Here is a 19908-nt window from a genome sequence, read left to right as displayed (position 1 = left end):
AAAATTATTTTTATAAAAACTTATTCTAATTATTTCTTGCACATAGTCATTCTGAATTCTGAACTATGCCTAATATATCACAACTTTAGTACAATTTTATCATGTTTGTGTTTTCAGGAAAAGGTTTTCATGCTTGGAAGATTGTCCTCATCTGCATGTCAGCTTTTGCCATTACATTAACCACTTTTACAGCTTACATCGTGAAAGGTAATTTTTGAATACATAATTTTCAGGAATAAATTATATTTAAAAACATTTTCCGTATGGACTGTATGCATGTGCAGAAACTGTGGAATGTCATGACTTCTGGAAGACTCTATAATTTAGTATGATAACATTTCAAAAAGCTGAGCTCCTTGTCAGGTTATGTGCTCCTCACATCCTCTTGTGTGTTAATATGGACCGTGTTCACTCTAACTTGTTGATTTTCATCACTAAAGCATCAGGAGGTTGCCAGAACTAGCAAAGTTACATTTCAGTAGAACAGTAAAAAAATTGTGCTTTAATTATTCAAATTGAAACAATATTGAAATACATCAAATGGTTCCAAATTGATCAAATGTCATCAACATAATTACCAAAACAGAAGAGCTAAAAAAACAAACTGATTGTGTTGATGTAACATATTTTATTTGTCATATTTCATTACAACAATATACAAAAAGTTGCTAAGTTGACTACACAGACTACAATCACTAAGTATCAGCATTTCTGAATATTGTAATTCTGAATTACAGTCACTGGATGACAGGGCTTTCTGAAAGATTTCCATTGTTTCTCTCTAATTTTAGATAAATTCTCAAAAAAGCAGCTCTCTCCTGCACAATGTTCAGTCATAACCTACATGCGAGTCCAGTCAGAGAATAAGAAGGAAGAACTGAACCTGAAGAAATTCAACACATCAGAGGAGGGATACAGAAGACTCATCCCAGCTGTCACAAACTGCAGAAAGGCTCAGTGAGTGTTTTACATACCCGTTATTGAGCTAATATTAATACTGTGGTGTAATTTATGGGCAAATTGTTAAAGTCTAGGGGGTCTAAAGAACTTTAATGGTCTTGTCAAAGTACTGTTACTTTCATGTTGCATAAAAGCATGAGATATTACATAAAAACATTACATATGTTGCACATATACATGTGTATGGTAGGAACACATTTCAGTTTGCATACCTGAGAGTTCTTCATCCAGATTACATGGCACATACACTGCCTCACCAGCTTTGCTAAATGACCTTCCACACTGTTTTTCATTTTTCAAGATTCATTCCATCCTCATCCACCTTAATGAAACTGCTTTATTTCTAACACACAAAGAAATAAACAGTAATGTTACGTATAATTTTGTACAAAATGCACTTAGAAAAACGGATCCCACGCAATCTGTTAAGCAGTAAATATGCATTTTACTTTATGCATTATCATCTGATTTATGAGCTCCCACTTTTTGAAGTTTAGCCGTCAACATTCACCTCAACTTCCGTGACTTGGGTAAGTAAAGCAATACAAGACAAGCAGAGGAGCAAAAATAAGCCTCTGTAATATTTATTTTTAAAAACGTTTTATTTCAGAACTTCTACATAAGTTAAAGGGAGAACGTCAGTCTGTAGTGCTGTTCCCGCTGTTTTCCCTCAAGATACGCTTGGCAAGTCCAGTGATTTTTTTGGGTAATTGTTTTATGCTGACTCAGCAAGGTTAGATAGCAAGGAAAGTCTACTTACAAACAGGTGACACATTTTGAAACATAAAATATAAGATGTTTCCATTCATTTCTTATCCTTCTGCTATTACCAAACACAGTTCTGGTTGTTTTTAGCATAATGACTTTTAATGTAATAAAAAGTGAATTAATTCTTTTGAGTATAGATGTATTTGTGTAAATACATAATTTACTACATAATTTAAGGTGCTGGAAAATCTTGAAAATGGACCTTGAAAGTGCTTGAAAAGTGTTTGAATTTGACCTTGAAAAAGGTGTATGAACCCTGAGAGAAGAGGGACCATCTGGCTTGTTGTCAGCACATAGTTCACAGGTCAGCACCTGTGATGGTCTGGGGGTGCATTAGTGGGTGACTTGCACATCTCTGAAGGCACCATTAATGCTGAATATGTACAGGTTTGGAGCAACATATGCTGCCATCTAGATTGCCCAAAACAGGGCCAAGCAACAGAACTAAAGTCCAGACCTGTCGCCCATTGAAAACATTTGGTGCATTGAAAATATGACAAAAGAGACCACCAACCCCATGTGTCAGACACAATGCACTGCACTGCAGTCCCCAGAATGCACTGCAACTTAAACTATGTGCTTAAATACTCCTACTCCAACAACAATTTATGGAACAGCAGTACACCTGAAGTCTTGAAATTCCACACCAGTCATATCACCATCATCTCAACTGCAGTTTAACCATCATAAACACCTAACATTAGCTCAGCAGCTCAGAAACGGAGCCAAAGTATATTAATGAACTTGCAGCAAAGAAAGGACGCCAGGTGTCTAGTTTAAGCAAAGGTAAGTTTGAAAGACTGAGCTTCTGGTGACATTTAAAAGAAATGGGAAATTACAAGTATTCATGTAATATTTCAAGGTCTATTATAAGTTACAGTGCAACATTAATTAAAAATGAAAAACATTTTTTAAAATTTTTGATATTTGTTGAGATTATTTAGTATGTCCTTAGTGGTTGAGATTGACACCCCTGCCCTTTTTGAGCAGTATTGAGCAGATGAAATCTCATATCAAGCAAGAATGGGAAAATGTTTAACTTTCAAAATTACTGTAAAAGGTCTCAGTTCCAAAGTGCTTACAGTGTATAGGTAAACAAAGAGGTGATGCATCACAATGGTAAACATGCCCCTGTTTTGCCAACTTTTTTGAAATGTGTTGCAGGCATCAAATTCAAAATTGGTATATATTTTTCAAAGAACTATGAAATTGATTTGTTTCAACATTTGATATGTTGACGTTTAAATTATTAAATGTTGTCATTTAAATTAAATATACAGTTTCAATTAATTGTACATGATTATATTGTATTTCTGTTTATATTTTGCACAGCCTCCTAACATTTTTGGAAATGGGGTTGTATGGCCATCAGACTGATTTTAGTCATATCATAAATCACTACTTGCTTGTTTTAAATGATAATTACTTAATATTCTTCTTAAAAACGCAGTTGTTAACATAGTACATATATTAAAGTACAAGATCATTGTAAACCTCAACAGGGAATGCTAAAGTTCCTTTTTTAAATTATCAAGCAAAAAATGGTCTGTGATTTCTTGCTCTGAGAAATCCCTACTTTAATTCTCGGGAAGCTTGTTAACAATTAATGACTTAATTAAGCAAGTGGGAGAAAACACAGGAGGAACAAAGGTAATGTGTCTCCACATATCCATGTCAGTGGAGTGCAAGAGTAAAAGATAGTATCAAGAATTACAATGTCAGTATTGAATTTTTTTTTTCAAATAATTTCAAATGCAAACACTGAGAATCTTTATATATTTTACTGACTTTCTTCCTCACCTGTAGATTTGCTGGCTGTAGCCTCACTGCACTGTGCCTTGAAATATTGAGTACAGCTCTAAAAACAGAAAATTCCTCTGTAAAAGAGCTGGACCTCAGTAAAAATGACCTGCAGGATGCAGGAGTGGAAAAGCTCTCTTCTGGACTCAAGAGTTCACACTGTAAATTGGAGATAATCAGGTCAGAATTCCAAAATTTCATGAGATTTCATAATATACCAGCACTGTGGCATTATGCAACAAATATATATGTATTCTTATTCAATGTACTATATGTTGCTTTTACTTTTCTTTTCCAGACTTGCTGTGTGTAAACTCAGCGCACAGTCCTGTAATACTCTGACATCAGTTTTACAAACAGAAACCTCCTGCCTGAAAGAACTAGACCTCAGTAATAATGACCTGCAGGATGCCGGAGTGGAGAATCTCTCTGTTGGACTGAAGAGTTCACACTGTAAATTGGAGATATTAAGGTCAGAATTTCAAAATTTCATAAAATTTTACAATTCTACACCAGCACTATGGAAAAAAACAACCAATTTATAATTATTTTTATTAAATGTACTATATGTCACTTTTCTTTTCCAGACTTGCTGTGTGTAAACTCAGCGCACAGTCCTGTGACACTCTGCAGTCAGTTTTACAAACAGAAACCTCCTGCCTGAAAGAACTAGACCTCAGTAATAATGACCTTCAGGATGCAGGAGTGGAGAAGCTCTCTGTTGGACTGAAGAGTTCACACTGTAAATTGGAGATATTAAGGTCAGAATTTCAAAATTTCATAAGATTTTACAATTCTACACCAGCACTATGGAAAAAAACAACCAATTTATAATTATTTTTATTAAATGTACTATATGTCACTTTTCTTTTCCAGACTTGCTGTGTGTAAACTCAGCGCACAGTCCTGTGACACTCTGCAGTCAGTTTTACAAACAGAAACCTCCTGCCTGAAAGAACTAGACCTCAGTAATAATGACCTTCAGGATGCAGGAGTGGAGAAGCTCTCTGTTGGACTGAAGAGTTCACACTGTAAACTGGAGATACTCAGGTCAGAATTCCAAAATTTCATGGCATTTTGCAATTCCACACCAGCACAATGAAAATATGCAACCAATGTGTAAGAATTTTTATTTAATGTACTTTGTTGCTTTTATTCTTCTTTTGCAGACTTGTTGTGTGTAAACTCAGCGCACAGTCCTGTGACACTCTGAACTCAGTTTTACAAACAGAAACCTCCTGCCTGAAAGAACTAGACCTCAGTAACAATAACCTGTATGACTCAGGACTGGCGAACCTCTTTGCTGGATTGAAGAGTTCAATCTGCAAACTGCAAATACTAAGGTCAGTATTCTTATATTTCATAAAAATTGCTTATATAATCTATAACGATGAGAACATGGAACAAAATATCTTCTCCTCAGTACTGAAACTGAAACAAAAAAGAGAATTTTGGTCAGGGTCCATGATGGCCATGACAAAAGCTTGATTATGTGGTCATTGAACTATTAATTTGTGGATATGGATGTATGTTTTGGATCATTGCCCATCTGGCAGATCCAACCATGACAAAGTTTTAGCTTTTTAGAGGAGACTGACATATTTTCATTTAAATTCTCTTGGTACTCCTTCAAGTCCATTATGCCGTGTAGCCATCCTAACCAATGTCCCTAAACAACATAGACTCTCCTCCCTACCTAACACTGGGGATGGGGTTCTTCTCTGTATAACATTTATTTTGTTCATCCACACTTTTAGTGTTTGTTCTAACAATAGAACCAAGTTCCAGTAGTGTGCAGTGAAATCCAGGTGCTAACATTTGTCGAAAAATGAAAGAAAATATATTTTTTCTGCCACCCCTTCCACACACACACACACACTGGTCTACTTGTCACTCATCACTTGTGACTTTGTCTTATGTAGTTGTTCTTTCCCTGCCTCACGTTTTGTTTGTGCTTTGTGTTTCTTTGTTTAAGCCCTGTAGTTTGTTTTTTGTTATTAAAGCCTGCTTGCACTTAAATCCAGCCTCCCTGTGCTCATATATATATATATATTCTTGTTTTTTAGACCTTTTTTAAATATTGCAATAAGTTTTTTGGTAGATTGAGCTCATTAGAAACAAGTATTTTTACAATTATTTCTTCACATATCCAGTTAAATTTTTAGTTCTATAATAACAAGAGTGTATATTCCATCTGTTTGATGATCCAGTATCCTAATAACACCTGCTTAGTGGTTGTTCTGAAATAGAGGGTAAGTTGATGCTGATGAATTATGAAGAAATACATAGAACTTTAAAACTTCAAATGTGTCATTTACATAAACTATATTTCTCTCTTTGCAGACTAGTTTGTGTAATCTGAGAGGAAGACTTGTAAAAATCTGGAATGAGCTTTAAAAACAGAAAACTGCCCCACATTTACATGAGCAACTTTATTTCAAAGATAACGTCATATTTTAGAACCTTAATTTTTTTAAGCAGATCACATTCAGCACACAGAAAAGGATCATGTACATTACAATATAAGACCAGGCACACACACCAGTGGTTCAACAATGGGAGTAAAATAAAAGAAAAAACTCAAATACAGTAATTACAGTAAAATACAGTAATTGTTGATTTGCAAACCATTTGCTTGCTTTAGTTACTAGTGCTGTGTGAGTCAGAACAACTCAGCACAGGCTATGGAGTCCGGTGGTAGCATTTGTGACCTACCAGACTAAGAAGTTCAGTAGCACAGTAATATTTGTAGTACACAAATTTTTGTAGTACACAAAAATGATTTATCTTTGTTTAATTTTCAGTGAAGAAATAAGAATACAGGTGCTGGGCATAAAATTAGAATGTCATAAAAAAGTTGATTTATTTCAGTAATTCCATTCAAAAAGTGAAACTTGTATATTATACTCATTCATTACACACAGACTGATAAATTTCAAGTGTTTATTTCTTTTAATTTGATGATTATAACTGACAACTAATGAAAACCCCAAATTCAGTATCTCAGAAAAATAGAATATTGTGAAAAGGTTCAATATTGAAGACACCTGGTGCACCACTCTAATCAGCTAACTAACTCAAAACGCCTGCAAAGGCCTTTAAATGGTCTCTCAGTCTAGTTCTGTAGGCTACACAATCATGGGGAAGACTGCTGACTTGACGGTTGCTTACACAAGCAGGGCAAGACACAAAAGGTCATTGCTAAAGAGGCTGGCTGTTCACAGAGCTCTGTGTCCAAGCACATTAATAGAGAGGTGAAGGGAAGGAAAAGATGTGGTAGAAAAAATTGCACAAGCAATGGGGATAACCGCACCCTGGAGAGGATTGTGAAACACAACCCATTCAAAAATGTGGGGGAGATTCACAAAGACTGGACTGCAGACTGGGATCAGTGCTTCAAGAACCACCAGGCACAGACGTACGCAAGATATGGGTTGCAGCTGTCGCATTCCTTGTGTCAAGCCACTCTTGAACAAGAGACCGTGTCAGAAGCGTCTCGCCTGGGCTAAAGACAAAAAGGCCTGAACTGCTGCTGATTGGTCCAAAGTTATGTTCTCTGAGTACATTTTGCATTTCCTTTGAAAATCAAGGTCCCAGTGTTTGGAGGAAGAGAGGAGAGGCACATAATCCACGTTGCTTGACGTCCAGTGTAAAGTGATGGTTTGGGGTGCCATGTTATCAGCTGGTATTGGTCCACTGTGTTTTCTGAGGTCCAAGGTCAACGCAGCTGTCTACCAGGAAGTTTTAGAGTACATCATGCGTCTTGCTGCTGACCAACTTTATGGAGATGCAGATTTCATTTTCCAACAGGACTTGGCACCTGTACACAGTGCCAAAGCTACCAGTACCTGGTTTAAGGACCAATGTGTCCCTGTTCTTAATTGGCCAGCAAACTCGCCTGACCTTAACCCCATAGAAAATCTATTTGGTATTGTGAAGAGAATGATGCAATATGCCAAACCCAACAATGCAGAAGAGCTGAAGGCCACTATCATATATCACACACTCAACACCTGAGCAGTGCCACAGACTGATCGACTTCATGCCACGCTGCATTGCTGCAGTAATTCAGGCAAAAGGAGCCCCAACTAAGTATTGAGTGCTGTACATGCTCACACTTTTCATGTTCATACTTTTCAGTTGGCCACCATTTCTAAAAATCATTTTTTTGTATTGGTCTTAAGTAATATTGAAATTTTCTGAGATACTGAATTTGGGGTTTTCATTAGTTGTCAGTTATAATCATCAAATTAAAAGAAATAAACACTTGAAATTTATCAGTCTGTGTGTGACGAATGAGTATAATATACAAGTTTCACTTTTTGAATGGAATTACTGAAATAAATCAAATTTTTCATGATATTCTAATTTTATGACCAGCAACTGTATCTATGAAAAAATAATGAAATGAAAATGATGGCAACATTAATCAACCCAGGGAGGGCTTGTAGTCACTTGATCTTATAGCAGCAGGTTTTGGTTTGGGATAAATGATGGAAGCTGACCGTTCAGAAGAACTTAACTGTAGAGTTAACACATTTGCCTTCTTAGACAACATAATATAACATTGTATTTGCTATTTTCTTTGCTTGGGTGGATCATAAAATCAGTCAAGTTGGGAGTTTTGAACTGACATTAGTTAAATCATTTGTTTTGTTGCAGCCATGCATGACAAGTGACATAATATTGACCATAATATACCAGCTGCTTTCAAGTTGTCCTGAAACAGTAATTATTAGCTTCTTTTTTCCTTCCTAAGGGCATTGAGAATTCTTGTGAGATGCACTTGACTGGAGATGCTTAGTTGTGGTTACATGAATTTTATGTTTCCAGATTATCAAGCCAGTTGTACTGACTGGGATTTTAACATTCATTTTCATAGTTCTGTTGTTTTGTCCTTCAAGAACTAGAAGTATACTGCAAGGAAGTGTGGTTGAAATTTTCTGAAACAAGATAAGAAAAACTAACACTACAAAAAGCATTTGCAAGCTTTGATATCTGCAAAAGGGCTGTTACTAAGTGGTGTCTTAGTAGGTTGTCCAAATATCTGAACATGCCACATCAAATATAAAGAAAAAAAAAATAATTGTATGCTTTGAAGATTTGAAGATTTGCTTCGTTTCACTTTTTAAAAAAGAAAATCAATTTGGCCAGGGATGCCCACAATTTTGTTTACAGCTGTAATGTCATAACTGAGTACTGTTCCAATTAAGTATCATCATTTGAGAATGCTCTAAAATTTGTATGTTTATTCTTTGTTTGCAGACTAGCTTTGTGTAATCTTGGAGTGAATACATGTGAAAGGCTAGGATCACTTTTAAAACTGGAAATCTCCCTGAAAGCACTGGACCTCAGTAATAACGATCTGCAGGATTCAGGAGTGGAGCTGCTCTGTGCTGGACTGAAGACTGGAGACTGTAAACTGGAAAAACTCATGTCAGTGTTTCTTTCACTACATTCCTGAATGATAAATATTATGTTTTTCACTACTTTAATAATACATCTTTTTATATCATAAAACAAGATTTCTGTTGAATTTAAATTTTAAAAATAAATTGGTCACATAGTTTAGACAGTTAAATTCCAGCAGAAAGACTAAATGACAGCAATCATTTAAACATGATTTTACCAATTAAATACACCAATGTGTTACCAACCATCTGTACTAACCTTAGGTCAACAGTCATCATTTGCACATTTCATACACACAATCATTCTGCATCACACACATGCTGTGGCATTCAGTCTGTTTAGAACAGACTCACAAGGCTTAACCAGAAAAAATGAGTTTTTGCAGTGCTCGGGAGCCAAAGTATGAATTTAAGGTTTAGTATTGGTTACATGCTGCATTTTCTGTTCTCTGTTTTCTATACCCCTGTCTCTGTAACCACTCTATCTGATGCAACCCAGAGGAGGAGGCATTCCCCTTTTGAGTCTTGGTTCCTCTCTGTAATTATTCCTAAAGCTCCTATGAAGTTTTTCTTGATATTGTCTTCCCTGGTGCTCTTCATTAGAGAGCTGGGTGCTATAGTGAAAGATAAATCCTGAAAATAACACTCAAGTTTTGGTTCTTTTGTGATTACATTATAATCATACATGCCATATGTATTTTTTCAGGAGAGTTTTGCCTACTCAGACACAAGTTTGCTAACAGAATTTAGATATGCTTAATTATGTCTTTTTTTTTTCCTCAACAACTTCAACTTCTAAAATATACCTTTATGATATTGATAACATATCACTGATAATGTACATTATCCAGACCAAAGTAAGTACAATATTTTATGTGTATTTACAATTAAGAATACAATATTAAGATAAGCAGTGAGTTTCCAAATCTAAACTGGGTTATTTGCTGACACTTTAATGCAAATAAGTGCTAGATTAGTACGTATTTAGAGTAAGAACTACAGATTGTTATGTGTATTTGCCTGTTTTAATCAGTTCCTGAGAATGAAACGGAGAAGATACAGTAGAGAATACCCACACAATGTGGTAATAAAGTTCTAAAGGTTAATCAAATGGGACATCAAATGGTTTTGTCATAAAAAAAAAAAAGATAAGGTGCCAAAAAAGACCACAGAATGTGCATGTCAAAAAACACTCTTCTTTGCCATAGGGAATAAAATCCTAACACTGGATGCTGTTCTTACATTGAGATCTGCCACTTATGCCAAAGAAGTTGTTTAAATATATGCTTAACTGAAATTAAATCATATGTTTAGCATGTTTGTTATGTTTTATATCAATGTGAATAACCTCTCTCACTCTATTATCTGTCTTCCTTTTCCTCTTTCTGCAGATTGTCTGGTTGTATGATCAAAGAGGAAGGCTGTTCTTCTCTGGCTTCAGCTCTGAGTTCAAACCTGTCGCACCTGAAAGAACTGGATCTGACCTACAATCACCCAGGAGAGTCAGGCGTGAAGGTTCTCTCAGCTAGACTGGAGGATCCACGATGCACACTAAGAACTCTCAGGTATGAACAACTGTGTTCAGAGATGCCTGTGTGTGTGTGCGAGTGTGTATGAGTGTGTGTGTGTGTGAGTGTGGTGGAATCAGAATGAACTACTGAAAACTGTAACTTTCTGCTCCTTCTGTACTTCTGCTGGCTCTCCAGCATCCTGATTCTAGTTTATGTATGCTATAATATCTATAGCAGCTCTCATTCACCTACACTGTTTTCACTCACCTAGACTGCATTCATTGTATTCACATAGAAAACAGAGCAGCTTTTCCATGTTGGGAAGTAATATTTATTTATTATTTATTATTATTGGTAATATTTTTTAGGAAAATGTGTAATATTTTAGTAAAGAACACTATTTGAATCTGATTGAATTTTGCTCATTCTGTCAGTAAGTGCAGCACTGTCTCAGTCTTATTAGCGGTCAGTGTTGACACAGTCATTGCTCTTTAGGCAGAAAAGACGTCGTGTGTCTGCCACACTCTATGACCAGGCCATGATCTCTGAGTCTCTTTATCAGAGTGGATCTCAGTTTTAGATCAGAGGGTGATTATTAACTTAGTATTCCCGTATGTGATAAAGCTTCGTTTAAGGTGTTTTATAATTGGTTTTATTGTAATCAGGATTGCTTGTGTGCTCTGATTCTGATTCGGAGTCTGAGATCATGAACATTGGTGTAGAACTGTGCTTTAGGACTAGGCAAGTGAGGGGACTGTTTTCTTTGCTCAACTCTTGGTACTCCAGAGCTTTATAATGAATGGGGTCTGTTGCTTTATAAATGCATCAGATATTTGATTTCTGTTTGTTGCATTTTCATTTGTAATGGAAATCTGAGTAAAAAATGGCAAAAATGTAATATAATGCAGATATTCTCAAATTGCACAGTATGCATAATGTTTCATTTTTTATATATAAGTTGGAACAAATTAAAAAACGAGATCTGTAGTGCTGAATTTTGAGCAATATCACAAAATATAAAAATTTTGTTCTGGGTGCCATGTACTTCCAATGAAACACATCTAATTATGCTCTCTTTGTAAGTACTTGAAGTACTGACTATATCCACCTTAGGCTCAGAAAAAATGTTGTAATGTGACATCATTTTTCAGATAAAATAAATATTAAGATAAATATTGTTAATTGCTGGGAAAAAAATTGAAATAAATACATGGAAACCTGGATATTCACCTTTCTTCCACTGAACATGTGAGGTGTTCATAAGGCGTCTGGAAATGTGTGAACTTCTTGATTGATTGCTGCTTTCTGGAACTCCTCTTTTAGGTTTTACATTCACCTCTAGGATGTTCTGTTCTACAGCTTACTGGGCTATGTGTGCAGTGCTGTTAGTGTCTTCTTTTTTGGTGGGGAACCCCAAGGATCAGCAGTTTATTCAAAAAAGTTTGCAAGTACTACAGTGCTACGTTTGTTTGTTAAATCATGGATGGAAACCAAAGGGATAAACGCAGAACAGAAATTGGAGTCATTTTTCTCTGTGTTATCAAATATTTCCTGCAGTTAAGAAGCTTTCACAGAAAAACCAGTGTCACCAGTGAAGAAGAGGAAGACTGGATATGCTCAGCCATATGACTGGAAAATGACTCTGAGTGGAAAACATAGAGGAAAAAACAAAGTCTTGGTTTCTCTCACAAACAAACCACTATCCTCAGAGCTTTGACAGTGAGCTTGTACATCATAAAGACTATAATTTAATAAAGCTCATATAAAGATTATATTTCATAGGACAGTACAAATACAGTGCCATGCAAAATTTCTGACACTGTAAATACCTAAGCATGTAAAAGATGGCCCCGAGTTCCAAAAGGCATAAAGTTAAAGACAACACAAGATGAGTTGTGGAGAATAGGAAACACCATCAATTATCAAACAATTTTTAAACATTTCAAAATAGAAGTTCCAAAATGATCAATTGAAATGGATATAAATACACTGCTCAAAAAAATAAAGGGAACACTCAAATAACACATCCTAGATCTGAATGAATGAAATATTCTCGTTGAATACTTTGTTCTGTACAAATTTGAATGTGCTGACAACAAAATCTCACAAAAATCATCAATGGAAATTAAATTTATTAACCAATGGAGGTCTGGATTTGGAGTCACACACAAAATTAAAGTGGAAAAACACACGACAGGCTGATCCAACTTTGATGTAATGTCCTTAAAACAAGTCAAAATGAGGCTCAGTATTGTGTGTGGCCTCCACGTGCCTGTATGACCTCCCTACAACGCCTGGGCATGCTCCTGATGGACAGTCTGTGGTGCAACGTGGCGTTGGTGGATGGAGCGAGACATGAAGTCCCAGATGTACTCAATCGGATTCAGGTCTGGGGAACGGGCGGGCCAGTCCATAACTTCAATGCCTTCATCTTGCAGGAACTGCTGACGCACTCCAGCCACATGAGGTCTAGCATTGTCCTGCATTAGGAGGAACCCAGGGCCAACCGCACCAGCATATGGTCTCACACGGGGCCTGAGGATCTCATCTCGGTACCTAATGGCAGTCAGGCTACCTCTGGCGAGCACATGGAGGGCTGTGCGGCCCTCCAAAGAAATGCCACCCCACACCATTACTGACCCACTGCCAGACCGGTCATGCTGAAGGATGTTGCAGGCAGCAGGTCGCTCTCCACGGCGTCTCCAGACTCTGTCACGTCTGTCACATGTGCTCAGTGTGAACCTGCTTTCATCTGTGAAGAACACAGGGTGCCAGTGGCGAATTTGCCAATCCTGGTGTTCTCTGGCAAATGCCAAGCATCCTGCACGGTGTTGGGCTGTGAGCACAACCCCCATCTGTGGACGTTGGGCCCTCATGCCATCCTCATGGAGTCGGTTTCTAACCGTTTGCGCAGACACATGCACATTTGTGGCCTGCTGGAGGTCATTCTGCAGGGCTCTGGCATTGCTCCTCCTGTTCCTCCCTGCACAAAGGCGGAGGTAGCGGTCCTTCTGCTGGGTTGTTGCCCTCCTATGGCCTCCTCCACATCTCCTGGTGTACTGGCCTGTCTCCTGGTAGCGCCTCCAGCCTCTGGACACTACGCTGACAGACACAGCAAACCTTCTTGCCACAGCTCACATTGATGTGATGGATGAGCTGCACTACCTGAGCCTCTTGTGTGGGTTGTAGAGTCCGTCTCATGCTACCACGAGTGTGAAAGCACCACCAACATTCAAAAGTGACCAAAACATCAGCCAGAAAGCAGAAAGGTACTGAGAAGTGGTCTGTGGTCCCACCTGCAGAACCACTCCTTTATTGAGTGTGTCTTGCTAATTGCCAGTAATTTCCACCTGTTGTCTGTTCCATTTGCACAACAGCTGTGAAATTGATTGTCAGTGTTGCTTCCTAAGTGGACAGTTTGATTTCACAGAAGTTTGATTTACTTGGAGTTATATTGTGTTGTTTAAGTGTTCCCTTTATTTTTTTGAACAGTGTGTGTATATATAGGCACAGCCATAATAGTGTGTATGTGTTTGTGTGTGTGTGTGTTTAGAGTGAAACATGGAGGTGAAAACAGAATCAAACCAGGACTGAAGAAATGTAAGTACACATACACACACACACACACACACACACACACACACACACACACACTTGTTTCTGTGAAAATCGTGACATAATCCCACAACACTGGAACTCCTTTCTGAGAGATCTAGAGATGAAAACAGGTCTGTGTTACAGAAAGTTCATATATTAAGTTCATCAGCTGATATTTTATTATCTACCGTCTTTAAGACGTCTGAACTTTCACAGTCCAGTCAGGACATTTTCCAGTTTAAATATCAGGAGATAAAAACACACGATGCTCCTGTTCAGACCACACGGTAAGGACATGATAAACTGACCACACACACCGTTCTGACCGTTAAATCAAGGACAGGAACAGAAAAACTCCAGGACTTAAATAATAATCAGGTGTATGAATGATGCGCCGTGACGCTGCGTAACAAGGCGTTATAGAGAGTGAATAAGGAATTTATCAGGTCTCTGAAAGTTTCACTGTAATCAGTGACTTCCTCTGATGTTAAGATATTCTTAATCAGATTCATTTTAAATTAATTACCTTTCTTTATAAAGACACTCATGATCCCTTAGATCAAAGGATCAGCTCTGTCCCCTTTTTCCAAATTCTGCTCACAGCCTAACAGGAAATCACACACTGGAAGACTTTAAACAGACTTTAAACAGGCTTTAAACAGGCTTTAAACAGGCTTTAAACAGACTAAACGGGCTTTAAACAGGCTTTAAACAGACTAAACAGGCTTTAAACAGACTAAACAGGCTTTAAACACACTAAACAGGCTTTAAAAAGGCTTTAAAAAGACTTTAAACAGGCTTTAAACAGGTTATAAACAGGCTTTAAACAGGCTTTTAAAGTGGCTTTTAAACGGTCTTTAATCAGGCTTTAAACAGGCTTTAAACAGACTAAACAGGCTTTAAACAGGCTTTAAAGAGACTTTAAATAGACTTTAAACAGGCTTTAAACAGACTTTAAACTGGCTTTTAAACAGGCTTTAAACAGATTATAAACAGGCTTTAAAAGACTAAAGTCTGACAGCCTCTCACAACTCACGACACTCACAGAGCTTTCAGTCTCTGACTATGATGATGTAAAGACTGGGGATCTTGCAGGGTCACTATTTGTAAAACTGCAACTAGAGCTTTGAGAGTATTTCCCATCATGCACCTGGTGGAAGTTTACTAGCAGAGAAACCATTTTTTCTTCTACACTCTGTAGTGGTACAAATGGAAAGATACATTGACTGGGCATGTAAAGATCTGAGGCTCAGAGCAGTTCAGTGTAGAGCTGTATATTCTGGCAGATCATCACCCAGAATTTTATTATTTACCTGTAAAACACGCCGTTACTTTTTTATTCAACATAAAAACTTAAACATCAACACAACATGCAGTGATTCAGCATCGTTGAGTGGGTGTTATGATCTAAACTATAAAAACTAATAAACAAAATAAGAAGCTGCTGTAAGAGAGAAAAAAACATCGATGCTTCTTCAGTAATGTCACGATTAGCCCCTCCCAGTCCTGTCCATGTGCTCGTGTTTTGGTTTTGTAACTCCGCCCCTGATTGTTTTCACCTGTCCCTCGTTGTTACGTGTATTTAAGCCCTGTGTTTGCCCCTTGCGTTTGCCAGTCATTGTATCGTTGTTTCATTGTACCTGGTCTTTGTTTGTGTGGATTCTAGTCTTTGTTATTTCATACCCTAACTCTGTACGCATCGGCTTTATGAACCTGGACTGTTCTGACTACGACCCTGGATTTGCCCCTAAAAAATCTCGCTTATCTCAGCGTGTGCGTCCGCCTCCTCGCTCCCCGTTACAAGTAAAGCTGTTCTTAGAGTCGTCTGCACATTTCCTTACATCACTGTTCGCTCAGTGAACTTGAAAAAGTAAAAGAGCCAGGTGAGAAAGAGACTGAATTAAGACGGCTCCTGACCACCTCACACTAAACGATCGAGATGACGTGAGCGCGACGCGACTCTAGCAGGACTGTCATGATTTTATTCAGACACTGGAAATTTGTCTGAGCCAGTGAAATGGCTTGAAAAGTGGTTTGTTGTGAGGCCGGCATGAATATTTTAAAATGTGAAACATCAGTGAGGAGTTGGCTGGTATGTTTAGCCAGTAGTTTACACCATAAAATCATTATGTTACACATGGAACAACATAATAAACAGTGAACAGTGAAACGGGACCACCATAGATTAATCAGTCATTATAGATGATTATTCATAGATTGATCACCATAATCGATCATTCTCAGCACAGCCGTGACACTGAAGTGGTTGTGTGTTGCTGAATGTGTGTAAAGGCTGGACGATACAATGATAGAATGATAGAGCGATAAATTACATCACGATGTGGTTTTCAATCAGTGCTTCCAGTAAATTGAACAAGTGCATGTATTACGAATCTGTATTCTGACTAATTTGATATGGGAGTAACAGTTAATAAACACACTGTTAACCACAGAGAAGGAAATCACAATAATAATGAAATCAAAATAATAAACAGACATCAACTGAAATTAATGTAGGACTGTATGATTACTTATTAGGTGACAGCGCTGGACTGTATGATTACTCATTAGGTGACAGCGCTGGACTGTATGATTACTTATTAGGTGACAGTGCTGGACTGTATGATTCCTTATTAGGTGACAGCGCTGGACTGTATGCTTATTTATTAGGTGACAGGGCTGGACTGTATGATTACTCATTAGGTGACAGCGCTGGGCTGTATGATTACTCATTAGGTGACAGCGCTGGACTGTATGCTTATTTATTAGGTGACAGGGCTGGACTGTATGATTACTCATTAGGTGACAGCGCTGGACTGTATGCTTATTTATTAGGTGACAGGGCTGGACTGTATGATTATTAGGTGACAGCGCTGAACTGTATGATTACTCATTAGGTGACAGCGCTGGACTGTATGCTTATTTATTAGGTGACAGGGCTGGACTGTATGATTATTAGGTGACAGCGCTGAACTGTATGATTACTCATTAGGTGACAGCGCTGGACTGTATGCTTATTTATTAGGTGACAGTGCTGGACTGTATGATTCCTTATTAGGTGACAGCGCTGGACTGTATGCTTACTTATTAGGTGACAGTCCTGGTGTTATTTTTTAAAAACCTATGTGGCACAAAATATTACAGTGCATAAAAGAATAGACTTGTATTTTTGTTATTTATAAACAGTCAAAAAATCTGAAAGTTTTTGTGTTGCTAGAGTAACAGAGGCTGCCCCTTCAGATTAACTAATGAATTATCACCACAACTGATGAGGACTCATCATCTTCTATAAAGGTATTTTCTCCTCAGGGCACGATGTGAAAACAGTCAGCTTTTAAGAGAAAAATCATTGTTTCTGGAACGATCAGCTAGAGTAGTTAACCTAGTGAACAACACATGTTAATGTGCTTTGCTGTCATGGAGGTTTTCTAAAAGACCCTGTGTACAAAATGACGAGTCCTCATCCTCATATAATGCTGCGCTGCCGAACTCCAGTGTTGGTCCATCTAATGTTTCACAGGCTTTTTGTCCTTTATATTTTCTATATTTTACACCACATGTACACAAACTGACCACTTCATTCAGCCCTTCTCCTCATATCTACACTCACTGTCCATTTTATCAGCTCATCTTACCATATAGGTGCACTCTGTAGATTATGATAAGACTAATTACAGACTTCTAGAATTAGCCAGTTCTTAGGAGCAGGTATAATTTGGATGGTGGGTCAGTGACACTGACAGGGTGGTGGTGTATTATTGTTGTGTTGGTGCGAGTGGTTCAAAACAGCCGTGCTGCTGGAGTTTTTAAACACTGTGTCCACTCACTGTCCACTCTATTAGACACTCATTCCCTGTCGGTTCACCTTGTAGATGTAAAGTCAGAGACGACAGCTCATCTGCTGCTGCACAGTTTGTGTTGGTCATCCTCTAGTCTTTCATCAGTGGTCACAGGACGCTGCCCACAGGACTCTGTTGGCTGGATATTTTTGGTTGGTGGACTATTCTCAGTCCAGCAGTGACACTGAGGTGTTAAAACACTCCAGCAGTACTGCTGTGTCTGATCCACTCGCACCAGCACAACACTAACACCCCCCCACCACTTCAGTTTTACTGCAGTGTTGAGAAGGATCCACCACTAAAGTAGTACCTGCTCTGTGAGGGTCCATGGGGTCCTGACCACTGAAGAACAGGGTAACAAAGTATCAGAGAAGCAGATGGACTACAGTCTGTAACTGTAGAGCTACAGAGTGGAGCTGATAAAATGGACAGAGGGTAGAAACAAGTAAGTGGGCTTACTGAAGTGGCTGGTGTGTGAATGTCTACAGTGATTATTTTGTAAAGCCAGTTTATTTTTGAAGGTTTATGTGCTCCTTTGGCATTGAACACGTATTTTCAGAAGAGGGAAGAACACAGGGTGACATACAAGAGTGGAGGGAGGTGCACACAGGTGGATTATATCCTTAGCAGGAGATGCCACCTAAAGGAGATTGGAGATTGTAAAGTGGTACCAGGGGAAAATGTAGCAAGGCAGCATAGGGTGGTTGTCTGTAGAATGAGATTAGAAACAAAGAAGAGGAAGAGAGTAAAGACAGAACCAACGATTAGATGGTGGAAGCTGAAGGAGGAGGATGGTTGCGGGCAGTTCAGGGAAAAATTGCAACAGGCCCTTGGGGGCAGTGAGGAGCTACCTGAGGACTGGGAAAATACAAATGGTTTCAAGGTGAAGGTGGGGTTACATCAGGGATCAGCTTTGAGCCCCTTCTTATTTGCAATGGTGAAGGAAAGATTGACAGATGAGGTCAGGCAGGAGGCTCCATGGACCATGATGTTTGCAGATGACATTGTAATCTGTGGTGAGAGTAGAGAGCAGGTGGAAGAGAATCTGGAGAGGTGGAGGTTTGCACTGGAGAGGAGAGGAATGAAGGTCAGTAGAGACAAGACGGAATACATGTGTGTGAATGAGAGGGAGGCAGGTGGAAAGGTGAAGATGCAAGGAGTAGAGGTCGTAAAGGTGGATGACTTCAAATATCTTGGGTCAACCATCCAGAGCAATGGACAATGTAGAAAGAGGTGAAGAAGAGGGTGCAGGCAGGATGGAGTGGGTGGAGACGGGTGTCAGGGCTGATGTGTGACAGAAGGACAGCAGCAAGAGTGAAAGGGAAGGTTTACAAGACAGTAGTGCGTCCTGCTATGATGTATGGTTTGGAGACTGTGGCTCTGTCTAAAAGACAGGAGGCTGAGCTGGAGGTGGCGGAGATGAAGATGCTGAGATTTTCGTTGGGAGTGACAAGGCTGGACAAGATTAGAAATGAGCAGATCAGAGGGACAGTGAAGGTGGAGCAGTTTGGAGATAAAGCCAGAGAGGCTAGGTTGAGATGGTTTGGACATGTGTTGAGGAGGAATAGTGGATATATTGGGCAAAGAATGTTGGCGATGGAGCTGCCGGGTAGAAGGAGAAGAGGTAGACCTCAGAGAAGGTTTATGGATGTAGTGAAGGTGGACATGGAGATGGTTGGTGTGAAAGTAGAGGAGGCAATGGATAGGGCAAGATGGAGGCAGATGATTTGCTGTGGCGACCCCTAAAGGGAGCAGCCGAAAGAAGAAGAAGAAGAAGAAGAATGTGCTCCTTTGGCTTCTAAAGTTTCTCTTCTACTACTTAAATGCTATATATGTTTCTAAAACAACACGACATTCAGATGTTTAATCCAAGACCTTTATGCTCCATTTCTGTAGCTCCTGTAAGAATTAGTGCTAATGTTATGAAGCTACAGCTGTAAAGAAAATCTTAAAATACTCTATAAATTCTAGCAACTGTTGTGTGGCTAAACATTTCCATTTAACTTAATCATATCATATAAA

At 38.5% G+C, this 19908-nt stretch overlaps 1 protein-coding gene across 6 annotated transcripts in view; it reads left to right on the top strand.

Moving 5' to 3' along the window:
* Window positions 1-19908, top strand: part of LOC108415999 (ribonuclease inhibitor-like) — a 49201-nt gene that overhangs the window by 11883 nt on the left and 17410 nt on the right. For all 6 annotated transcript variants that reach the window (XM_037543595.1, XM_037543592.1, XM_037543591.1 and 3 more), the window contains 10 exons: window positions 118-207; window positions 792-957; window positions 3535-3708; window positions 3827-4000; window positions 4116-4289; window positions 4405-4578; window positions 4698-4871; window positions 8794-8964; window positions 10331-10504; window positions 14004-14050. In XM_037543595.1, coding sequence (XP_037399492.1) covers window positions 118-207; window positions 792-957; window positions 3535-3708; window positions 3827-4000; window positions 4116-4289; window positions 4405-4578; window positions 4698-4871; window positions 8794-8964; window positions 10331-10504; window positions 14004-14050 — 1518 coding nt within the window. The remainder of the gene's footprint in view (window positions 1-117; window positions 208-791; window positions 958-3534; window positions 3709-3826; window positions 4001-4115; window positions 4290-4404; window positions 4579-4697; window positions 4872-8793; window positions 8965-10330; window positions 10505-14003; window positions 14051-19908) is intronic.

The sequence above is a fragment of the Pygocentrus nattereri genome, chromosome 12 (assembly GCF_015220715.1).
Source record: "Pygocentrus nattereri isolate fPygNat1 chromosome 12, fPygNat1.pri, whole genome shotgun sequence".
Taxonomy (NCBI): domain Eukaryota; kingdom Metazoa; phylum Chordata; class Actinopteri; order Characiformes; family Serrasalmidae; genus Pygocentrus; species Pygocentrus nattereri.
This window is presented reverse-complemented; position numbering and strand designations above follow the sequence as displayed.